Source organism: Crotalus tigris, unplaced genomic scaffold (genome assembly GCF_016545835.1).
Source record: "Crotalus tigris isolate CLP2741 ecotype Arizona unplaced genomic scaffold, ASM1654583v1 scf7180000018030.5226217, whole genome shotgun sequence".
NCBI classification, from domain to species: Eukaryota; Metazoa; Chordata; class Lepidosauria; order Squamata; family Viperidae; genus Crotalus; species Crotalus tigris.
The window spans coordinates 3,187,676-3,209,469 of NW_024096786.1; the positions used below are offsets into that span (position 1 = coordinate 3,187,676).

Here is a 21,794-nt window from a genome sequence, read left to right on the forward strand (position 1 = left end):
GAATTGGTATGGTCTAGATCCTTGATATAAAGCTCTTCAATTTTATGGGACGTAGAAGATATCCCTGTTTTGTTGAACACCATACCTGCTAAGAACTGTATGGCCCCAACTCAGTTGGGCTTTCATAAAGCTATAAAAACCTGGCTCTTTTATATTCTTTGAGGTAGGGTGAAATAAATTACTCTCGTGGTAGTTGGTGGGAAGTATACTGAGTTAGCTTCCTCTGTGCAATAACATATTCTTTTGGTGATTCTGTTTTGATGTTATTTTTGCTTAATATTTCAGTCCTATGTTAGGACTGTTAGAGCACTTTGTGATTCAGTAGTATTCAAGCTGCAAATAGGTTTACAAGCAAGAGAGAAAGAAATATCAATCCACAGGATATCATGACAAATTGGTGGTTACATAGAGTTGATTATTGTAAGACATATATTTTTACCATTTAATGGCAGAACCAATTACTGTACGAATGAACTTGCTTTTACACTACTATTTAACCCAGTGGTTCTCAACCTGTGGGTCGGGACCCCATTTGGGGTCGAACGACCATTTCATGGGGGTCGCCAAACAACGCAGTCCACCATTTTTTCCCCTTTTCTTTGGCCACGCCCCTGGCACCCGGTGATGTATAAATGGTTGGGGGTCACCACAACATGGGGAACTGTATTATGGGGTCACGGCATTAGAAAGGTTGAGAACCACTGATTTAACCATTCTGCTATCGTCAGTTGTTCACACACCTATATACTGTATAAAGATCTGAGATAGATTTTGAACTTACTGGATCTTAAGTCCCACCATTCCCCAAATATAATTTTTTAAAAAAGAAAAGAAATTTCCTCAGCCCTGAAACTGAAGTAACTATTTAGTTTCCCATTGAATTCAGGGGAGGGAGGGAGGAAGGAAGAAGCAAAGAAAAGAAGTAGAAATTGCATTGGGGAAAAGAACTACTTCTCCCTCCCCGATTTTGCATGTTCATCCCTCTTACCCTCTCTCTCATAGTATTGCCTTGATGAAACTAGTTTTTGATGGATTTATTTTTCTCTTTATTAGCTGTATATTCATGCTACATTTTATAGCATTTTTGAATACTGCAGCTTTCTTTACATAAAATAGATTACTATTTAATTATTCTAAAGCCATTATTGTATTAAAAAACCTAATCAAAATTATAGATTAGATTTAGTCATTTTATAACCCATCTCTGTGAAATCCCTGAGACTAAATTACTAGCAAGTTCTGTTAATTAGGCACTGCAAAACTTTTAGGGAATTTTTATGAAGTGTCTAAGCAAAGATAGCAGAAGTCCCACCAAACAAGCCAACAACATGATTGATTGATTGATTGATTGCTTACTAACTATCAAGCTGGCATATATTCTGCATGTACCCAGATACACCCATTTAAATGCAAATAGAAGCCTTTCTACTTAGCAAAAAGGAAGACAAGTGGAAAGAAAGACAGATACCCTTCATTTCCACTGGCCGAGTGGATGAAAAACAGTTGAGAGTTTCCAAGGAATTCTTTCTGGGAGAACCTCAGCTTTTCTGATACCATGCTTCCATCTTTTATAAGTTACAGCATCTATTCTAGTTTGGTGTAGTGGTTAAGGCATTAAGCTGGAAACTGGGAGACCGTGATTGTCAGTCCTGCCTTGGACACAAAGATAACTGGGTGTTCTTGGGCATTCACTTTCTCTTAGCTCAAGGAAGGAAGCAATGGTAAATTACTTGTGAAAAACTTTCCCAAGAAAACTGCAAGGACTTATCCAGGTAGTCTCCAAGAATCAGACACAATTGAACAGAAGAAAAAATATTCAGAAACAATAGAAGGATCAAGAGTGGGAATAGAATATAACATAAAGATATTATATATGTAAAAAAATAAAGATATGTAGACGTCGCAAGTATACATTTCATATAATGGATCTAGTCAAAGGCACTTGTTATATCTATGTGTTCCATATGATTGCAAATAGTTGATTCATTGGGGTAATGGTAAGTATATCATTACTTTCAGCCCATATAATAGCACCAGTACCTACTTATAATTTCCATTAATTAGAATTCTATTATATAGTCTTGCTTCTTTATTGTAAACATATAGAGTTTTAGATTGATAGAATATAATCTAGAGATAAGTAATTTTACAAATACTATTTCTTCACTTCTTCAATTAGAAATTAGACTCCGTAGTCTCATTTTAACTTGCAGCTATATCCATCGAAATGAATTTACCAAAAGTCATCATAATTATGCTATTGCCTTTTTTCACTTTGAAAATTTTCAGTGCATTTTAAACACTATAATTAACTTCCAAATTTATAAATATAGAACATTATTCTTTGAACCAATCTTCCTGATGTCATTCTTTCTTAATACCCAATTAAATAATACTTTAGGAAGTTATATATAAAACCCTTCATTCAAAAGAGTGTAGACTTTTTGTCAGTTGGTTAAAACAGCACCAATAGTTATGGGAAAACAACATTCATGACTCTGATAAAACGAGTTGACACTTTTGGTTCTGTATCCAATAACATACATTGAAATATAACAGAAATGCTATCAAGTGTTAGTTGCTACAACATTAGATAATGGAATTTAAACTGAATGATCTTTTCTCCTTGCAGATGGTAGATGATCGAGTCTTGTATTATATGTGCGTGGACAGCTTGAAGCCCACTGATATTCTAGTTAGCTTTTCTGCTTTAGTACATTGGGGAGAAACTGGAGGTAAGATTAATAAAAAGCATAAGAGTAAGATTAATATTGTTCTCTTGGATTTTTTCTAAGAGATATTGAGAAATAGAAGTAAACCAGCTAAATCAATAATATTCACTCTGTATCCATTTTCCTCATATTTAGCATTCTATGAAAATTACCATGTAAATAGTTTTAGGTCAAGAATATTTAATTGAAATACACACGTTTCTACTGTAAAGTCTATTTTTATTATTGTAGCATGCTCATTATACAAATGAAGAATGGTTAATAACATAAAACTACCAACAATAAAATACCAGTAAAATCAATAAGGCCAAGAAAAGAGGTACAATAATAATCCCTACTACTGTACTATGACTTGCTTGTAATTTTTCAGAAATGCCCAATGAAAGAGGCCTATTAATAGTGACTTATTCAGACTCATATATATCTGTACAACTGCCATTCAATACACTTTGCGAAGAAGGACATTTCACATTAAGAGTTCCAAAGATCCTCAAATTATATTAATCCATGAAGGGAATTGCACCTAGATGCTGACAGAAGACAATCCATTATTTTTAGTCTCTGGTACTTTTAGTAACTGTCTAGATTAATTGGAAGGTGTTTATTTTTCTTCCATGTCCTTATTTTTTCTTCTTCTGTTAAACCTTGTTTGATTTTTTGCAGGCTGCCTGGAGAAGACCCTGCGGTTTTTGGCAAGATTTTTTTTAGAAATATTTGTCATTGCCTCCTTACAAGGGCTAAGAGATAGTGACTGGCCCAAGGCCAGCCAGCTGGCTTTGTGCCTAAGGCAGAATTAGAACTCACAGTCACTCAGTTTTTAGCCTGATGCTTTAACCACTACACCAAATTCTTATATTACTAATAGAAAAAAATCCTGCACCTTTGTTATCATAAAAATATCATTACCCCTCATCTTTTTATCTAAATATATCGTTCTCTTTCACCCTAACATTAATCTTTTTATTTCTGCAATGCATGTCCTACTTTATCCTTTATTGAGCAAACAAGACTATTAATTACCCTCACTTATTTGCCTTCTGCTCATTTATTAAGCAAAATGATTGAAATTACCTTTATCTTAATATTTAATATTATAGATATTTCTAAATTATTAAAACATTAAAGCAAGTTACTCCTTCAACAGTGACTCCATCAGTGATCAGATTTCTTTTATTTTTTTTAATAATGTATATTTCAACTTTTAAACAAGTAGATAAAAACTAAGACAAATCAATAGACAGTAAGCAGGGGAAAAGAAAAATCAAGAAAAAAAACAAAAACTATAAGAAAAAAAGTTTAGAAAAAGAAAAAAAAGAGAAAACCATAAAAGAGCAGCTTCTGATATTCTTCACAGCAGTTTATAAGTACAAATATATTTTAACCCCACTCTCTATTGTTACATAATAATGCTCTTCTTTATATCTATCTTTCAAAGCCATTAGTCTCAAGCTCTTTTTTTTCATTTTATGCAAAACATCCATAAGAGACTTCCAGTCAGCAATAAATATAGATAATGTCTTTCCTCTAATCAAAGAAATTATCCATTTCAGCAAAATCTTTATCAACCATAGCCCCATAGTGGGTGGTATTGAATCTTTCCATCTCTGTGCATACAGTAATGTTGCTGCTGTGATCATATATTGGAATAATTTTCCATGCCTTTTTTTCTAACTGCTTGTCCATTATAAAAAGAAAAGTTCTGGCTTTACTGATCAGATTTTAAGTTTGATCTGATACCATCACATCTAAATTTACTTGTGAAACCTTGAGACTTGTCCCCAATATCCGAATGCCTTCCACCTAGAAGACTCATTATTTGATAGCCAAACTTTTCTAAACATTTCAGCCATGCCCATACAGCAACACGGAAATACTTTCCTATTACCTTCTTAAAGTTCCTTCATCTAAATGAGTACGTTAAGTTTCTTTTACACCTGCAAAGCAAGAAAAATAAATTCCAACAGTTTTTAGTTATGTCTTTTGTCTTCTTTAGCCTTAAAACCAGAGTTTCCAGATTTTCTATCCCAGCTCAGAGGAATCTAGTGTTACCATAACCATCTGCATGTATTGTCCCTCTGCATTCAATCCAAACTAGTTTTTCTTGATTCCTGTTTATTTTTATTCATAGCCATGTATAAGAATCCCTTTTTGATGTCGAGGTTCTGTTCTGATTCAAGAAGAGCCCATTGTTCTTATGCAGGCATGAATGTTTATAAAATGTTTTGGCAGTACCAAACAGTTTTGTCTATTCCAGAATCCCAGACATATATTGAAAGCCATTGGTTTTACTGTTTACTTGGCCCTCTAGGTGAAACAGAAAGCATTTCAAAGAAAGCCACACTGGCTTTCAGTTTCCTTTGGAGAAATTAAAAGTTGGCACACAAGAATTCATGACTAAATTCTCCTGTGTCACAATATGCAGAATAATCATTAAATATGTATCAGTATGCAGACTATCTAAGTAGTGTATGAATATAAGCAGCAAGTGCACCAGGCAGGCAAATTACCATGCAGTCTATGAGCACTTCAGAAAGTGAAATGATTAATTCATTTAGTTCTTGCTGCAAGAAAATACCTATTCATCATAGTAGAAATGTATCACATCATTTTTCTTTTCTTTGGTGCAATATCCACCTCTTCCCTAAAATATCACTTTCTGTGAATAAAAAGGAGCTGTCATCTTGGCAATGGGAAGCTGTTATCATATTCTTCAAGGCTTCATCTGCAAACTTTTCTGTCTGAAAAATTGGATTCTTCATATTAGCCAACTTTGCTCTAGGGAAGAAACTTGATCCCCATGGAAATATAACTAGTGGCATCATGTGTACATCTGCACATTCCATCTGATGGTTTTATGGTTTCCATTCTGCAAACTGCAAACAATATTTAGCTATGTTTTGCTTCTTTTCTCCATAATAGCTTGAATATTTTACTGCTTTCTAATTCCTGTTTCCAAATCAGGTTCACTGACTTTGTCCAAACCAATGAATGTTTTCATGATCGTATTTCCAGCTTCCATGTTTCTCTGGTATATCTCTAGTTCTTTTATTTTTCTACCACATTTAAACCTTACAGTACTTAAAAAAATTAAAAATTAAGATTACTTAATAACATATTTAGCAAAATAATTGGGCTATAAATCAGATGTAAGCAGAAGAATGCACCCAATCAAATGTGTTCTAATAAAATGGACAAGTTCAAGAAGTGGCTGTCTGTCATCATCAGAATATTTAGGATTGTTGGAAATTTCAAGATAATTTACAATTTTTGGTGAATTGTAATGTCAACATAATAACTCACTGCAATCCCCTATCAACCTACTTAGGAATATATTGTAGTTCTGGACCTAATGCACTCATACAGAAATGTGTACATGCACACACACACATACTAACAGAACAGAGTTGAAAGGGACCCTGGAGGTCTTCTAGTCCAACCCTCAACACAAGCAGGAGATTCTATGCCATTCCAGACAAATATAACATCAAGCACAGTAGCAATTTATTCTCAAACAAGCTGTTTCTGGGGTGTACTGGTGGGCTGTATGAAGAAAAACTTTCCAAAGCATACATAGAAGTATAAGAGCACTTGCAAAAAGTAAATTTGCTTCCATTTATGTGTCTGTATCTAAGTTAAAATCTTTAACACTAACTACGTGGGATTTAATATCTTTCTAGGAATACAGTATTTGCATGGAATATTGGCAGTGTAAATGACTACAAGGTCATTTAAGGATTTTTCCCCCTCATAAAGCAAGTGTCTCTGGGTCATTCAGCTGAAAATGGAACTTCATTGAACGGGCAAGGAAAAGGAGCATAGAAATATTACTGGCATTTTCATTATTTGAATTACACGGTACCTGTTCAAAGTGAGAAGAAATAGAGGAAAATATGTTTGGCCTCAATCTTATTCTTAGTTATGGCACAATACGTTTCTTTTAAGCTCAGTGGGATTTCTTGGTAGTCCTGTATAAGATTATATTGGATTAACTTTTTTTAGTTGAATACAGTTCTGAATTCATGGCATATCCTGGTGTGATGCCTAAGTAAATTCAAAGCACAAAAAAATGATGAGCTTTTTTCACTGTAGCTTATTTGGTACAAAGATTGTTTGCTGGAATATATAATTTCCCTGATATTTTGTGCTCCTTTTGTTTTTGCATTTATAAAAAGAGGTATGACTATATCTTAGTTGTAAATATATGTTCTGTTTTCTACTTTTCTAGCACTTGTACAGAAAGAAAATCAAGTTGTTCCCATGGGGTTTCTCATGGTTGAAAGTTTCTCATGGAAACATTTATCTCCAGGGCAGTTAATCCTGAAGATCCACACATATGCTACTAAAGCTGCTGTAATAAGTCTGCCTGCTGGGTATGTGCTGGTTTCTTTCTATGTCACTCATTAAAGAACAGAAACATTATTCTGAATCCGATCAAAGGTCTCACTGTTCCCATAGTAGCCAGCTAGGTGACTATTGAGAGGGAACCCACATCAAGCATAACTTGAGGGCAATAACATCCTGCTGTTGCTGTTTTCTGCAGATGATATTGGAGGTATAAAAGCTCGTAACAGGAGATAATATATTATATAGGTATCATATATATGTTGTACACTGGGAGGCATCCATTTTTTATCTCTCTGTAAACATGGATCTTATTTTTGTTACACAGAACCACATGCATTTTGTATGTTTATACAACCATTTGGAAACATGCCTTGGGAATTCTTCACTTTCCTTTTTCTTTTCTGTTTTGATTATAGAAGCTTTGATGGATTATTTAAGCAGAAATTGTACAAGAATTACACGCTACCCTTTTTTTCAATCACTGTAAGAGTTTGAAAACCACCGTTTAGTGAGAAAGGTCAAGAAGAAACACGGTTTATATTTTTTTTGTCCCCTTTTCTTCATTTTTTTTTTGTCCCTGTCTTTTTTCAGTCCAAAGTACTGCTTAATCAGAGCAGCACCTCTAGGCAGCTTGTAAAGAGAGTAAGAAAACAGGGAAAAATTGAATCCAAGTTTGTCTAAGGGAATAAGCAGAGAAGCTAAGAGAAATATAAATACTGAGAGAAGCTTCATTGTGACCTGTAGAGTTTATGCAATGTTTATCTTCTTGACTGAACACACCCAAAACACACCTGTTCAAATGCAAGTTTATTTTCTCTTTGGAGGAGAAAGTGTATGTAGTTGAGGAAAGATGCATCTGGGAAGATGAAAAGTTCCCAGGCAAGACAGTTGACTCTCTCCAGGAGAAGCAGAGAAAGCAAGAGAATGCTAAACCACAGAGGGAAAAACTCTTTGGCAGAGGCAAACACTTGATTCTGGAAGAATGTGACCAATTCAAGAAGCAAAAATATGAGAGACAGTAGAACTGAGAAATTGGTATCAAGCTCTTCCTTTTAGCTACCTGAGCAAGCAAAGCTTGATAACCACAAAACATTGATACCAGAAAACATTGTAGAAGACGCTCGGGCTTCAATAGCTTGAAGAAATCCAAAAGCTGTCCTGAGAAAGAAGCAGCATATCATGACTGAGGTGATTCTCTGCTTAGTAGAACTGGTGGCTATGCACAAATTTAATATGATGTGGTGAGTTTATCCTAAGTGCCCATTTACAGAACATGATAGAGAGATTAATGACATTATTTAAACCTATCAATAGCTAAACTTCTCTTTTGATCCATATGAGGAGCACAAATGACCTAGCCAGAAGAAACATTTTAGAAATCTAGGGACTACAAGACATTAGGAAGGAAGGTGAAGAAACACTGGAACACTGACAGTTTCTTGTTCTCAACAGTCCTGGTTGAGAAAAGGTCTTAGAGATCAACCACTGGCTTCACAGATAATGTCACCAAGAAGGGTTTGGACTCTGTGTCAGCAGTCTAACTACCATCATAAAATTCCTGGGAAGAGATGGCATACATCTTACAAAAACTAGCAAAGAAATGCCTCACCAATCCCTCAACAGGTTACTAACTAGGACAAAAGGGGTAGGATGGTAAAAGCTTAGAACGAAACATGTATCCAAGAATTGGAGAAAATGCAAGCTATTTTGTATGAAATAAAAGACAAGAAGAATTAAAGAAATTTTCAGAGAACTTTCATATTTGTCAACAAATTAAGGTTTCACAAAGACAATTAACTATGTTAACAGTAAAAGAAAATAAAAACGATTTATGTAAAGCAAAAGATGAGTTTGCAAATAAACCAGGGAAGTATAGCATTATGAATTATGAAAAGAAAAAATATATATTGATATTATAGGAGGGAGATACTCTATTAATAAATGTGTCCATACAAAAAGCATTTCATCAATATTATTTCAATTTGTATAAAAGAAGTGACATCTATCAAGAGAAAAGAGATAAATATTTTAAAGAAACAAAATTTACCAAAGATTACAGAGAAGCAGAGACAAGTTATGAATGGACCTGTAACAATAAGGGAAGTTTCCGACGCTATAAAAAGGATTAAACTAACAAAGTGGTTGGAGCAGATGGATTATTATAAACGTTCTTATTATAAATGTTTTGAGGATGAATTTTTGTTACCTTTATAAAACATGATGATCTCTATCTTACAGGCAGAAAAGATGCCAGAGAGTTCAAAAGGCCAATATAGCATTAATATATAAAGAAGGACAAAATTTGACTTTAACAAAAAATGATAGGCCAATATCATTACTGAATCATGACTACAAGTTGTTCACAATGATTCTTGCTGGTACACTAAAATAATTTTGCAACAATTTATTCATGAGGATCAGTGTGGGTTTTTACTTAAAGAACAGTTAAAAACAGTGTTAGAAATGTGTTAGATATTTTGAAACAACATGATGAAAAATAATCCGCATTTGTTTTCTTAAATGAAGAGAAGACCTTTGACAATTTGAAGTGGGCTTTTTTGCTCAAGGTTCTGGAAGATATGAATTTTGGAAAGAACTTTATAAACTGAGTAAGATCAATTTGTACTTCTCAGAAAGCAGAAATAATTATTAATGAAGATCTAACAAAACCCTGTGAGATACAAAAAAGAGCAAAAAAGGGATGCCCAGTCCCTTATTTTGGTTCTTAAAATACTGAATAGAAATATAAGACAAGATGTTAAGATTGTGGGAGTAAAGATTAAATATAAAGTTATATGTTAAGGACTTTTGCCAGTAACAAAGAGCTTGGTGCATTAAGCAGGTTTTAGGATTAATAAATAAAAGATGAAGATATTAACAAAAATATGAAAATACAAGATTAAACAGAATTGATGAATAAAATGGGTGCTAAGGTCGAGAAGAAGGTAAAATATAATGTGAATTATCTGTTATTTCAAAATAACTCTATTAAGATGTGAAATTAAGTTTAAAAAGACATCTTAAGAGGGGAGAAACAACCATCATCATTGCTGGGGAGAATTTCTGTGATAGAAATTAATGTCCTGGCTAGAATGAAGTTTTTCAAACGATACCTATTTTGACAACTGATGCTCCATTTAAGCAATGGCAGAAATATATATCTAAATTTGTGTGACGGGAAAAACATGAGTTAAATATAAAGTATTACAACATGCAAAAGAAAGAGGAGAATTGGGTTTATCTGATTTGAAATGATGTTTTGCATCTTATTGTTTGATTTGGATGAAAGAGTAGCACTGCTTTTGGAGCGATGTCTCTTGGAAGGAGAAGAACATAACCTAAGATTTGAGTGGATATATGTGGTACAATAAACTCAAAGTTAACATGGATTTTAAAGAACATTCTGTTAGACGTACCACATTGAAAATACAGATACAAATCAAGTTGTACCCCTAAACACCCTCATGGCCCTTAGCCATAAAGCATTTTATAGATGGAAAATAACAGATAAACACAAATTGCTAACTTACTGTAAGGTACTAGAATTTTTGTCAAGGGGGATGTAAAGCCAAAAGAAGAATTGATGGTGGAGGGATATAGTTGCCAATGGCTGTCTTATTTATAATTAATAGAAAGATTTAAAAAATAATGATTTGAACATTACAAGACTGAGTTTGAAGTGGGACTTGTGCACAAAGAATAAATATATAATTGCTAAAATATATTGAAATTTGACACAGAACAAGTGAAAGAATGTATGATAAAGTGGACTAAAACTGATTATACAGATGAAACAATAAGAAAATTACGCTATATTATTATGTTAAAGAGACTTTTTATAAAAGGATATATCATTGGCATATGTCACTAGAGAAATTGTCTAGACTCTAGAATGTATAAAAGCACTTCAAATTTATGTTTCAAATATGGATAACAAGAAAAGATATTTATCATGTTTGGTGGACATGTAAAAAAGCTAGAAAATGCTGGATTCAAATTGCATGTACTGATTCAGAGGACATTAAGATTTATATACAATTGAGACCAGAGGTGGGATTGATGGACAAACAGTTGGTAAAAAGTTATGGAACTTTGTTTTGTACATGGTAACTGTAGCAAGATTATTGCATGCACAAAGATGGAAAGATTTATTTTATAAAACACCATTTGGCTCGGCTCCTAGATAACTTGCCAACCAAATTTAGTTGACCTCCAATGTGCCTTTTAAAGAAAGCTGCTTGGAGCATTCCAGTCTTGTTAAGTGAGGGTTGCTGGGGCCTAGAAACAATGTTTTTTCAGTGGTAGCCTTTTAGAGAATAGCCTGCCTTTGGAACTGGTATTGGCTTCTACCCTCTTCAGTTCAGAAATTGGTTAAACCTAAGTTTTTCTGGAGAGTGTATTGAATATTAATTATGATGACTCAACTTTGGTTTGTTTCAGTTATTCTTTTGATGTTTTTCTTTTTTATCTTGTTTTTTGCATTGTTTATCATGGATGTTTTAATTTTGTTGTTAATCACCGAGAATGTTAAGGATTATATTGATATACAAAATCAATCAGAAAATAATTCCAATAAACCGTTATATAAGTGCTGCGATTGAGAGGTACTTTGCTTAGCCCAACTTATAAATTGATGAAAGAACTGAGATTTGTACTGGGAATTGATTTGGCTTGCTTTTCTGAGCTATTATTAGAAGTAATAGTAGTAATAGTAATAGTAGTAAAGTTGGAAGGGACTTTGGAGGTCATCTAGTCCAACCCCCTGCTCAGGCAGGAAACCCTACAACATTTTGGAGAAATGGCTATCCAGTCTCTTCTTAAAAACTTCCAGTGTTGGACCATTTACTGCTTCTGGAGGCAGACTGTTCCACTGATTAATTGTTCTCACTGTCAGGAAGTTTCTCCTTAGTTCTAGGTTGCTTCTCTCCTTGATTAGTTTCCATCCTTTGCTTCTTGTCCTGCCTTCAGGTGCTTTGGAAAATAGCTTAATTCCCTCTTCTTTATGGCAGCCCCTGTAATTCCCATTGTGTTCTTTTAAAGTGATTATTTTAAATGTATGCTTAAATTACAGCCTCAGTCACTAATCTACAGTATCTGGGAATAGTTAAACAGCCTTGTAAGATATAATAATGTCACACTATAAATTTTAAAAAATGAGATGAAGAGAAAAAAAGGCATCTTGCTTAAAATGTAGTGCGTAAGATTTGAATCCATCTCACAATGTTAGCTACTATAGTAAACTACCAGAATGATTTTTTGATTAGGCGTTATATCTCCATGTGCATGTGTATGTTGCAATTTACCCAATGTTTTTGCAGGTTAAATGAAATGCAGATTTCCGTGCCTTGCTTATTTTAGTCTGGGAATTTTTATATCCACTTTTTTTTCTATTATGTGTAAATAAATTATGAATGTTACATTTGGAAAATTTAATTACTTTCACGTGTTGCTTTTTTAAATGTAGCCGCCACGTGTTGCTTTTTACTGCAAGTTCTCCCATAGGACACAATATCCATCTGTGTAGCATGGTGCCATGCGTATTTGGCGAAGAGGATATAGTTCTACCAAATCTTGAAAAGGTATTTGTTACCATAGTAACTGGATTTGTGTTCTCATTGACTATTACTTACTTTATGATGGTTTTTTTCTCCCCATTTCATTTTATTTACAGTCTCTATTTTTGTTTCATACTTGGCTTTGAAAAAATAAAGCAGCTAGGGCTTGCTTGAAAATGTTGGCTTTTAGTAGCATTTCATCCTAGGGTCACCATAAGTCAATGCAGTCAAGGACAGGATTATATTAAGCATTAAGTTTAGATATGAGATGCAACCTTTTCCTGGTGAGATTAGATAAGGCATCATATCCGTGGAGTCATGACCTGATGACACTTGCACTACGTGGGTTTTGATGGTTTGCTTTGGTGATGTCATTGATTAGAGGAATTGATGAGCATTATAAGTTAGTATATACTACATCCACTTACACATTTGGCATATAAATATACTTGGAATAGTTCTTCAGTTATTGGCAGGTAAAATATGTCTTTCCCTCCCCCAGGAGAGCTATCGTTTTATGGAACAAGCTGCTGCTATAATGAAAGCCATTGGAAATGTATTAATTAATTATGGGAATGCAGAAAATCTTCCCAAAGCTATAAAAGCCCTGGAATTAACACATTGCCCCCCTGGTCTTTATGGCACAGGAATAGCTAGAGAACATTCTAAGGTAAAAAAAAAGAAGAAGAAGACTAACTTGTACAGGTAGTCCTCAACTTACAACAGTTCATTTAGTGACTGTTCAAAGTTACAACATCGCTGAAAAAGGGTCTTATGACCGGTTTTCACACTTTATGACCATTGCAGCAATCCCCATGGTCACGTGATCAGAATTTGGATGTTTGGCAGCTGACATATATTTATGACGGATGCAGTATCCCGGGGTTATGTGATCCCCTTTTGCGACCTTGTGACAAGCAAAGTCAATGGGGAAGCCAGATTCACTTAATAACCGTGTTACTAACTGAACAACTTCACCAGACACTTAACAACTGTGGCAAGAATGGTTGTAAAATGGGCAAAATTCACTTAATAACTTTCTTACTTAGCAACAGAAATTTTGCACTCAATTGTGGTCATAGATTGAGGACTACCTGTATATGCTCTTTTATTTATTGTTTCTTAATGCTGTCTCTCATATAATTAATATGTTTAAGAAAATATGCTATTAATTCAGAATAATTTGAAAAGTCTTGGCATTTTTCTACGCTGACAAAAAGCCTAGGCCAGATACCAGTTACAAATCATCTAAGACAGTGATGACGAACCTTTTAAAGACCGAGTGCCCAAACTACAACCCAAAACCCACTTATGTATGGTCAGATGCCAGGTGGGCACGGCCAACTGAGTGGGTGTGGCCCACTGGGTGGGCATGGCTGTGGTGGTAACGGCAGACTGGGTGAGATTAAAAGTTCAATCAATCAATTCCAACTTTGCGAGATCTTTTTTTTTCCCACAAAAAATTGAAATTGATTGATTGATTGAACCTTTTTTTTTCACACAGCAATGAAGGCCTAAAGCGAAAAGGTTTTATAAAACCCAGCTGAAGGCCTAGGACTGGGGCGATGGTACGTGTGCCCAAAGAGAGGGCTCTGCGTGCCACCTGTGGCACGCGTGCCATAGGTTCGCCACCACAGATCTAAGAGGATCCAAACCAACTTTATCATGTTTTCTGTCTCTTGGGCATAGAACAGAAGGTCATAGAACCAGATACTTTGCTCTCAGCTAATAATACTTAGACTTCTCTGGCTGCTATACGATGGTTCCTTAACCCATAGGATGCAAATCCTGTCTTCTGAAGGTGTAGATCTAATCTTGGAATCCCATTTGCAATAACTGCAGAGAGCTTTGCAGCCATTGCTTCTCAGGTGACAAGAATTTTTACAAGCAGGGAATCTATAGGAATCATAGATGTCTTATTCCCAGATATGCTCCCAAAACAGCACCTAATGTTTACAAGTCTCTGAGATGGTGTGAATTTTGTTTTTTGAAAACCAATATATTATGATCAGATAAATACATCTGATGCTGTGAATAAATATTTTACAATATCTTCTTAGCAAAACTGGATAATATCAAATCAAATTTCATATTGTAAGAAAATAATCCATTTATATGATAGGAGTAAAAGATAGTTCCCAAATGTTTATGGAGATTCTCAATCATCCAGGTCATGGTTGTCCCAAAGCCAAACGTGCTTTTTCAAGAGGCAATTGGACTTTCAAGTTTGAAAGAGGGATCAAAGAGACTATCTATGATTAGAATTGAATAGCCCCCTCTCAATAGAGGGGGAGGGATACGATATCATTTATTTCCATTCTACAACACAATCCTTTCAGCAGTTCCAAGAAGGAACCACTTGCACACCCATTTGCACCACTTAGGTGACCTTGAGGACACAGATAAACCTTCAAGTGGCCTCAATAACTCTCTAAAAGAATGAAAATGACCAGCTGTCTACAAGAAATATAAATCCTTCCATTCCCCACCATCCAGTCAGAGCTGAAGACGTTTCTTGGATGAGAAGTAAAAGGTCTCCAAAGAAGAACAAGAAAGTCCACTTGCCTCTTGAAAAAGCATCTTTGGGACTAATTCCCAAATAAATAGACTCATCTATTTTCTTGACTTTGTTTTTTCTTAGTTATAATATACGATAGATAGATAGATAGATAGATAGATAGATAGATAGATAGATAGATAGATGGATGGATGGATGGATGGATGGATGGATGGATGGATGGATGGATGGATGGATGGATAGATAGATAGTGTGCATGTGTGTATATATAATATAATAATGGTCTGTTTTCTTGGTTATAATATATAAAATGTATATGAATATTTATTTTAATTAATTTGCTGTTGTTTATTTATTTAGGCTTTCAATAATGCTTTTTGGCATCTGATGAAACAAATATTAGGGAATGTTCCTTCCAATTATGAATTTGCTTACAGAAGTTTTACACTGGATTTTAAGCTCAATGATGTTTCTGTTGAAGACTCTGAATCCTCAGGTAAAATAAGAATGTCTGACAGAATTTATCAGCAATATTTGTCTTTAAATATTCTATTGATAATTGAATTAGAGGGAAGATCAGCCATTCTGATATTGACAAACAGAAAGCATCATTGTTAAGCATTCCTTCATTAAAATGGTAAATGTCCTTTTTATCCCTCATACATCTAAAATAAGACAGCTAATTAAATTCTATATTATTAAGCCTATTTGAGGAAGTTAAAGTCAGTGATGGGATTCAGCCAGTTCGCACCACTTCAGCAGAACCGGTAGCTAATTTTTTGTTGTCCAGGTCCAGAATGGACTTCCGAAAGTGGCATCCACACAGAGAACCATATTTGAATCCCACCACTGGTTAAAGTGTTTAATTTTTATTTTTGGGACATTTATCATTCCTTGAAAATTGAAGGCAATAGTCTAAAGAATTTGCCCAGAAACCATGCCAAGATGGTGAGAGTGAATGTATTTGAATTATGAATGCCCTCAGGATTCTCTACTCCTCTGGACTTATTTTGTACCTGGCCATACTACTATGTGAAATGATGGACTGGAATAGAAGTGGAAACATAACAATTTTTCTGTCCATTTCCCTGGTAGTAATAACTGTATTTCCTTCTTTGTGTATGCTGTTGATCATTGAAAGCTAGTGAAGTAATCATTTTGAAGTTTGGACACAGTCTTCAATATGCATTGGACACGGCTTCATTTCACATAGCCCAACCTACTATTATATAAATGTGACATCTAATATTGAATACATAACCAAATTACGAATGTATAAATGGATTTCAAGTTTTTAAGTAAAACCTAAAATTATAGTCTTCATAATTTTTTTCCTCAGTTTTGGAGCTGCAGTCATTTCAACACCAATGCTACCAAATAATGGCACTGAAGATTAAGAATTTTCTTTAGCTCTTCCTTCCCTTTAGTGGTCTTTTGGGTTTTTGTAATTAAGATTTAGTGGCCCTACACACTTGCAGGAACTTAGCAAGACCATTGAAAAAGTTTCAGTCATAGATATGTTTTGGAATTTTAATTGGATTTCAGTATTGATCAGTTCCTGACAGAAAAGAGAACAATGTGTCTCTTACCTAATTTTTTGGATTTTTCTAGTCTAGAATACTTCTAACTTTGATAAATCAGGTATATTAATTATATTTTTTTAAAAAAAGAATATCTTCTTCTATATCTTACAACTTCAATTTTTTAGTTGATAGTCATGCTTTGAATGAAATTAAATGACACTCAGCTTTTGAAGCTTTTCTTCATAAGGAAGATATTCATATGATGTGACCATTTCAGTTTTTTGCAGTCATTTTCCAATATCTTTGTGAAATTACATTCAGTATTCTAACAATCAGCACGCTACTCATTTATATGATCATGATATGGTGCTGTTTTATTTTCTGTCCCTTTTGGTATAAGCACTGAGTTTACATTTTTGGATTATACCTCTGTAGTCTTTGTGAGGTTTCCCTTGTTTAGGATTTTATTGTTATATGGGTGCGCATATTTTTTTTTCTTGTGCATTGATATATAATTTGGGATACATAAAAATCAGTACTTTCAGAATAGAGTTCACTATTAATACTTAGAACTCATCATAATACTATTTAAAAAATCATATGGTCATTTATTTTTAACTGCTTTTTCAAGCAAAAATCTCTCTCGAGGTTTTCACAAGTAGGATCGTAGAACAATTTAAAAGAGGATAGTTCATCGTAGCTATATAAAGCATTTCTTTCCAAGTCATCCATTGTGTTTTATGAATGCTATGAATTTAATTTTTGTTGTGCTATGTATATATTACATATGTATTTATGTATTTTCAGATACAACAGAGGTAAGTGTTTCTCTTTGGCAGAATAGAGAGTCTACTCCTGAAGAAGAGGAAGCTGCAGTTAAACTGCAAGCCATATGGAGAGGAACATACATCAGGCTCCTGATGAATAGCAGAAAACCAGGTCAGGATTCTTCAAATTAATCTATTCGTTATTTTTAAAACAGTGGGAATTTTTAATGGGATGTTTGGGAGAAATGTAAAATTATTTATTATGAATACTTTCATGATGTGTCAGGGATGCATTCAACTCTAAGCAACTTATTATTCATTTATAAAGACAGAAATTAAAACATAATCCCCTTGGAAAGAAGTCTTACAAGGACTAGAGAAAAATATATTCACATAGAGACAGATTCAGAAGTTGCCACACATATCTGCCAAATTTAATTCCAATAAATATGCTTGTAGCACATTTTTAGTCAAAGCTCAGTTTACCTGAAACTGCATAAAATCAGCTAATAAGGATCCAATTATTCAAATTCTGATCTGCCACCAAATTAACAAATGTGAGTAAAACATTTCTATAAAACATCTGAGCAGTTATTAGTTAGACAATAGAAAATAATAAGTGCTACTCAATTACTCTAATTACTAATATTAAAAACTATCCTTCTGAATCACCTATTAATTAGTTTGGAATGACTACTCATGATTATTTTATCTATCCATTTTCATATGTCAAGCATAAAAAAAGAAAAACAGATTTATTTTTAAACAACCCCCACTATGCCACATAAAAAAATTCAAAATGCAAAATTAAGATTAATACCTTTTAGAACTGTAGTTTAGTACAAAATTCTAGAAGAAACTTAAGAAAAAGAGATAAAATAAAATACATTAATTATCATAAGAAGTTAAAATCAATGTTCTATAAAGACTCCCAAAAAGGACATATTGAAATTGCTGAACAGGGACTTCTCCCTTCAATCAGAAGGTGTAACTCCAACTTAAGAAATAATAAAAATGTAAAAGTAAACAGGCTACTGTTTCCTGAGCTTTTGCTCCTGGGGAAAAAAAAATGTCAGCAGCTTCAAGAACTGAGAATTTATTTAGCCAATATCTAGGCTGAAAATGTAGTTGGATATAGAAAATAAGTTTGCCTTCCACTAAATGTGTCTCATTATACAGCTTAGGTTTCTTCACTATCCCACGAAATCATTATTTTCATACCTTTCCATTTGAAGTGAGTAGTTTCACAATAGAAACTCGTACTTGGTCCAAATAGTATAGATTGGATCCTATCTCTTGCTACCATTTCTTCTAGTTGCATAGGATTTTATTAATTTCTTTTTTGAAACTCTTCATCTCTGACATTGTTTTTCCCAATAAAATATCGTTCTGAAAAGTTGCACTGGTATGTGAATGTACTTTGAAAAATATTCAGGAAATCACATGTCTGTTTTCTGTCCAGCTTTTGAAAAAAACAGCTAGTGAACTTTGGGGATACAACAAGTGATCATGAAAAATATGATCGCCATCACTCAGGATTGTTGAGGTCACACAAGCAGAGTCAGTCCGATTCATATGTGCATGGATAAAGTATTCAAATATGTTAAAGTCTAGCCTAGAATTTTATTTATAGAATTAGATAGAAAGTAATTTAAATCTATACAATACTTGGATAATACAAGCTATCATTGTACTACAAGCTATCATTGTACTACAAATATTCACCTTATATTACATAACAGTTTATTTTTTTTTCCTTTTGTAATTTTAGGCACAAAGGAGAATGCTAAAGTCAAAGAAACACTTCAAAAGTTGTGGGCTGTAATTGATTCAAATTTTGAACAATGTTCTTTAATGTTTTTGAGGTAATACATCTCTTGAAATATCATATTTGTCAAACCCCATAATATGATTGCCACCCAGAGTTTGGTGTAAGATGAGTGGCTGTCTATCTTTTTATGCTATCTTTTACAGAGATATATTTAAAAGTAAATGTAAGTCAGTTGAAAAATATCGTTGCTATGAAGATGAATGGACTAAGACAACTTTTGCTGATTATACTGTAACCTACGGGGATCAACAAGCAAATGTTTGGTTTGTAGTCTTCAGGTGAGTTTATTATTGATATAACCCGCCAGCAATCTGAAATAAAATTTATTTTACTGTTAATTCTCTTAATATACCTGAGACCCAAATATCCACATAGTGAAGTTTCCTAGTTTATGTTCCCCTGTCCAAATCTCAGATATCTGCCTTATAACTGAAAAGTGTGTCCTTTCAGGTAAATCTCAGCAATCTCTTGTTCTGTTAAGTATTCTTTCAGTTTCTGCCTTCCATATCACAAACATCAAAGACTAAATTTCATTTTAAACAAGTTAAGTCTGAGATGTGGAAAGAAACTTATTATATGACTTCCTTAGTATTTTTTTATTTGAAAAATAAAGCAATACTTTCATTTTTTTCCCCATTGACCGGACATGAACATTAATAAACATTTTTTTAAAAAGCCAAACCTCTTTCTAAATTGCTATACTCAATGGCTACTTCAAAACCTCTCAATGTAATATACATTTCCTATGTCAACTGTCCAAATAACTGCAGGGCATCTCTTAGCAGCATATATATATATATATATATATATATATATATATATATATATATATATATATATATATATATCTCGAATAACAACTCAATCAATCGTCACATTGACTTGCACCCAGCACAACAAGCGCTACAAAAATAGAACTCAAACCATCATCCTTTATATCACAAACCTTACAATCAACATCCACAACATTCTAAACCAGGAGCTACACCTCCTCCCTACCAGAAACAATCTGATATAGACTACCCAGACACCTCCCAACAACATCAAGGGGAAACCACACCCCCTTTGATTGGAGGAAACAACAATAATGACATTGGAGCACTTAAGAAATTTGAGGATAGAACCACTAAATTTAGCACTACCCATAATAATAATAAAGGTGAATATCCCATACAGAGAGGGGAGAAAAAACATGTGATGTCGACCCGTTCGCTTGATAAAAGGGAAAGTAACATGAGCGGGGAATCTGCCCAAATACCAACAGACTTTTGCTCACAGAAACGGGGGGGGGGGGATTTAACTTGAATATTGACCTACGAGGGAAGATGAGCATGGAGGACACCATGATGGAGGAGGATGATTCAAACATTGAAAAATACCACATCCAGTTGATGCTTGTACATGCGAGTGAAGATAAATACGGGAGCACGCAGCAGAGGAAAGATGTTAAATTGCAGCCGATGAAGCCCCGCCTCCATGGTAGGATACACAATGACATCGAACTAAATCCCCCCGCTGCAATGAGAGCCAGTGCTGCCGGGAGAGGGCGGAACATAGCTTTAACAATACCCCCTGAGATCGACGGAGATGTGAACAAAAGTGCTCGAGAGAACGACGGAAGAAATCTTTACTCCGATTCCCCCTCCCACCTATCAGCTGTTCAGCGGGGAATGCTAGCACGGTCTAGGAGCCACGCGCAGACATCTATGGAACCCGTTTAAACCACCTTATTAGAAACGATCTCTCAGCCCTGAAGATGTTGGGGAGTTCTCCCAACGAAAGCTTGGCAACCTTTTAATATAGTAAAATACTTTAATTAAAGTATATTAACTTTAAACTCTCCTGGTGAATGCGCTTTATTCATTCCATTTATAATTATGCCCGGGAGTCGCATTTTCACCATCATTATTGAATATATATAGATAGATAGATAGATAGATAGATAGATAGATAGATAGATAGATAGATAGATAGATAGATAGATATTTTCTGAGGTTTTCGCAGGTGTTTGTATGTAGGTCTTTGGTTGTTCGGGTTTTCTCCTGCGGTTGTTCGGTTGTTCTCCCGAAGAAGAAGGTGACAAGCAACAGGGAGAAAGCAGAACTATTTAACTCATTTTTTGCATCTGTCTTTACACAAAGGGAAAAAACAGACCAACCTATCAAAAATAGTGCCATAAAAAAACAAAACAGAAACACAAGTTAAGATAGGCAAGAAAATGGTTAGGGAGCACCTGTCCAGCCTAGATGAGTTCAAATCGCCAGGACCAGATGGATTACACCCCAGAGTTCTCAAGGAACTGGCAGATGTGATATCGGAGCCACTCAACTATATTTTTCAAAGATCCTGGAGCACAGGGGAACTACCAGAGGACTGGAAAAGAGCTGATGTAGTTCCCATCCTCAAAAAAGGAAAAAAAATGGATCCAGGAAATTACAGACCTATCAGCCTGACCTCAATACCTGGGAAGATCCTGGAAAAGATAATCAAACAACGAATCAACGAACACCTAGAGGCAAACAAA

General features: G+C 34.4%; 1 protein-coding gene across 9 annotated transcripts in view; it reads left to right on the forward strand.

Annotated features, from left to right (window-relative positions):
* ADGB (androglobin) overlaps window positions 1–21,794 on the forward strand; it is a 79,614-nt gene that overhangs the window by 31,958 nt on the left and 25,862 nt on the right. For all 9 annotated transcript variants that reach the window (XM_039346858.1, XM_039346860.1, XM_039346859.1 and 6 more), the window contains 8 exons: window positions 2,633–2,735; window positions 6,958–7,102; window positions 12,541–12,655; window positions 13,134–13,301; window positions 15,510–15,645; window positions 17,480–17,611; window positions 19,211–19,304; window positions 19,414–19,548. In XM_039346858.1, the coding sequence (XP_039202792.1) occupies window positions 2,633–2,735; window positions 6,958–7,102; window positions 12,541–12,655; window positions 13,134–13,301; window positions 15,510–15,645; window positions 17,480–17,611; window positions 19,211–19,304; window positions 19,414–19,548 (1,028 nt within the window). The remainder of the gene's footprint in view (window positions 1–2,632; window positions 2,736–6,957; window positions 7,103–12,540; window positions 12,656–13,133; window positions 13,302–15,509; window positions 15,646–17,479; window positions 17,612–19,210; window positions 19,305–19,413; window positions 19,549–21,794) is intronic.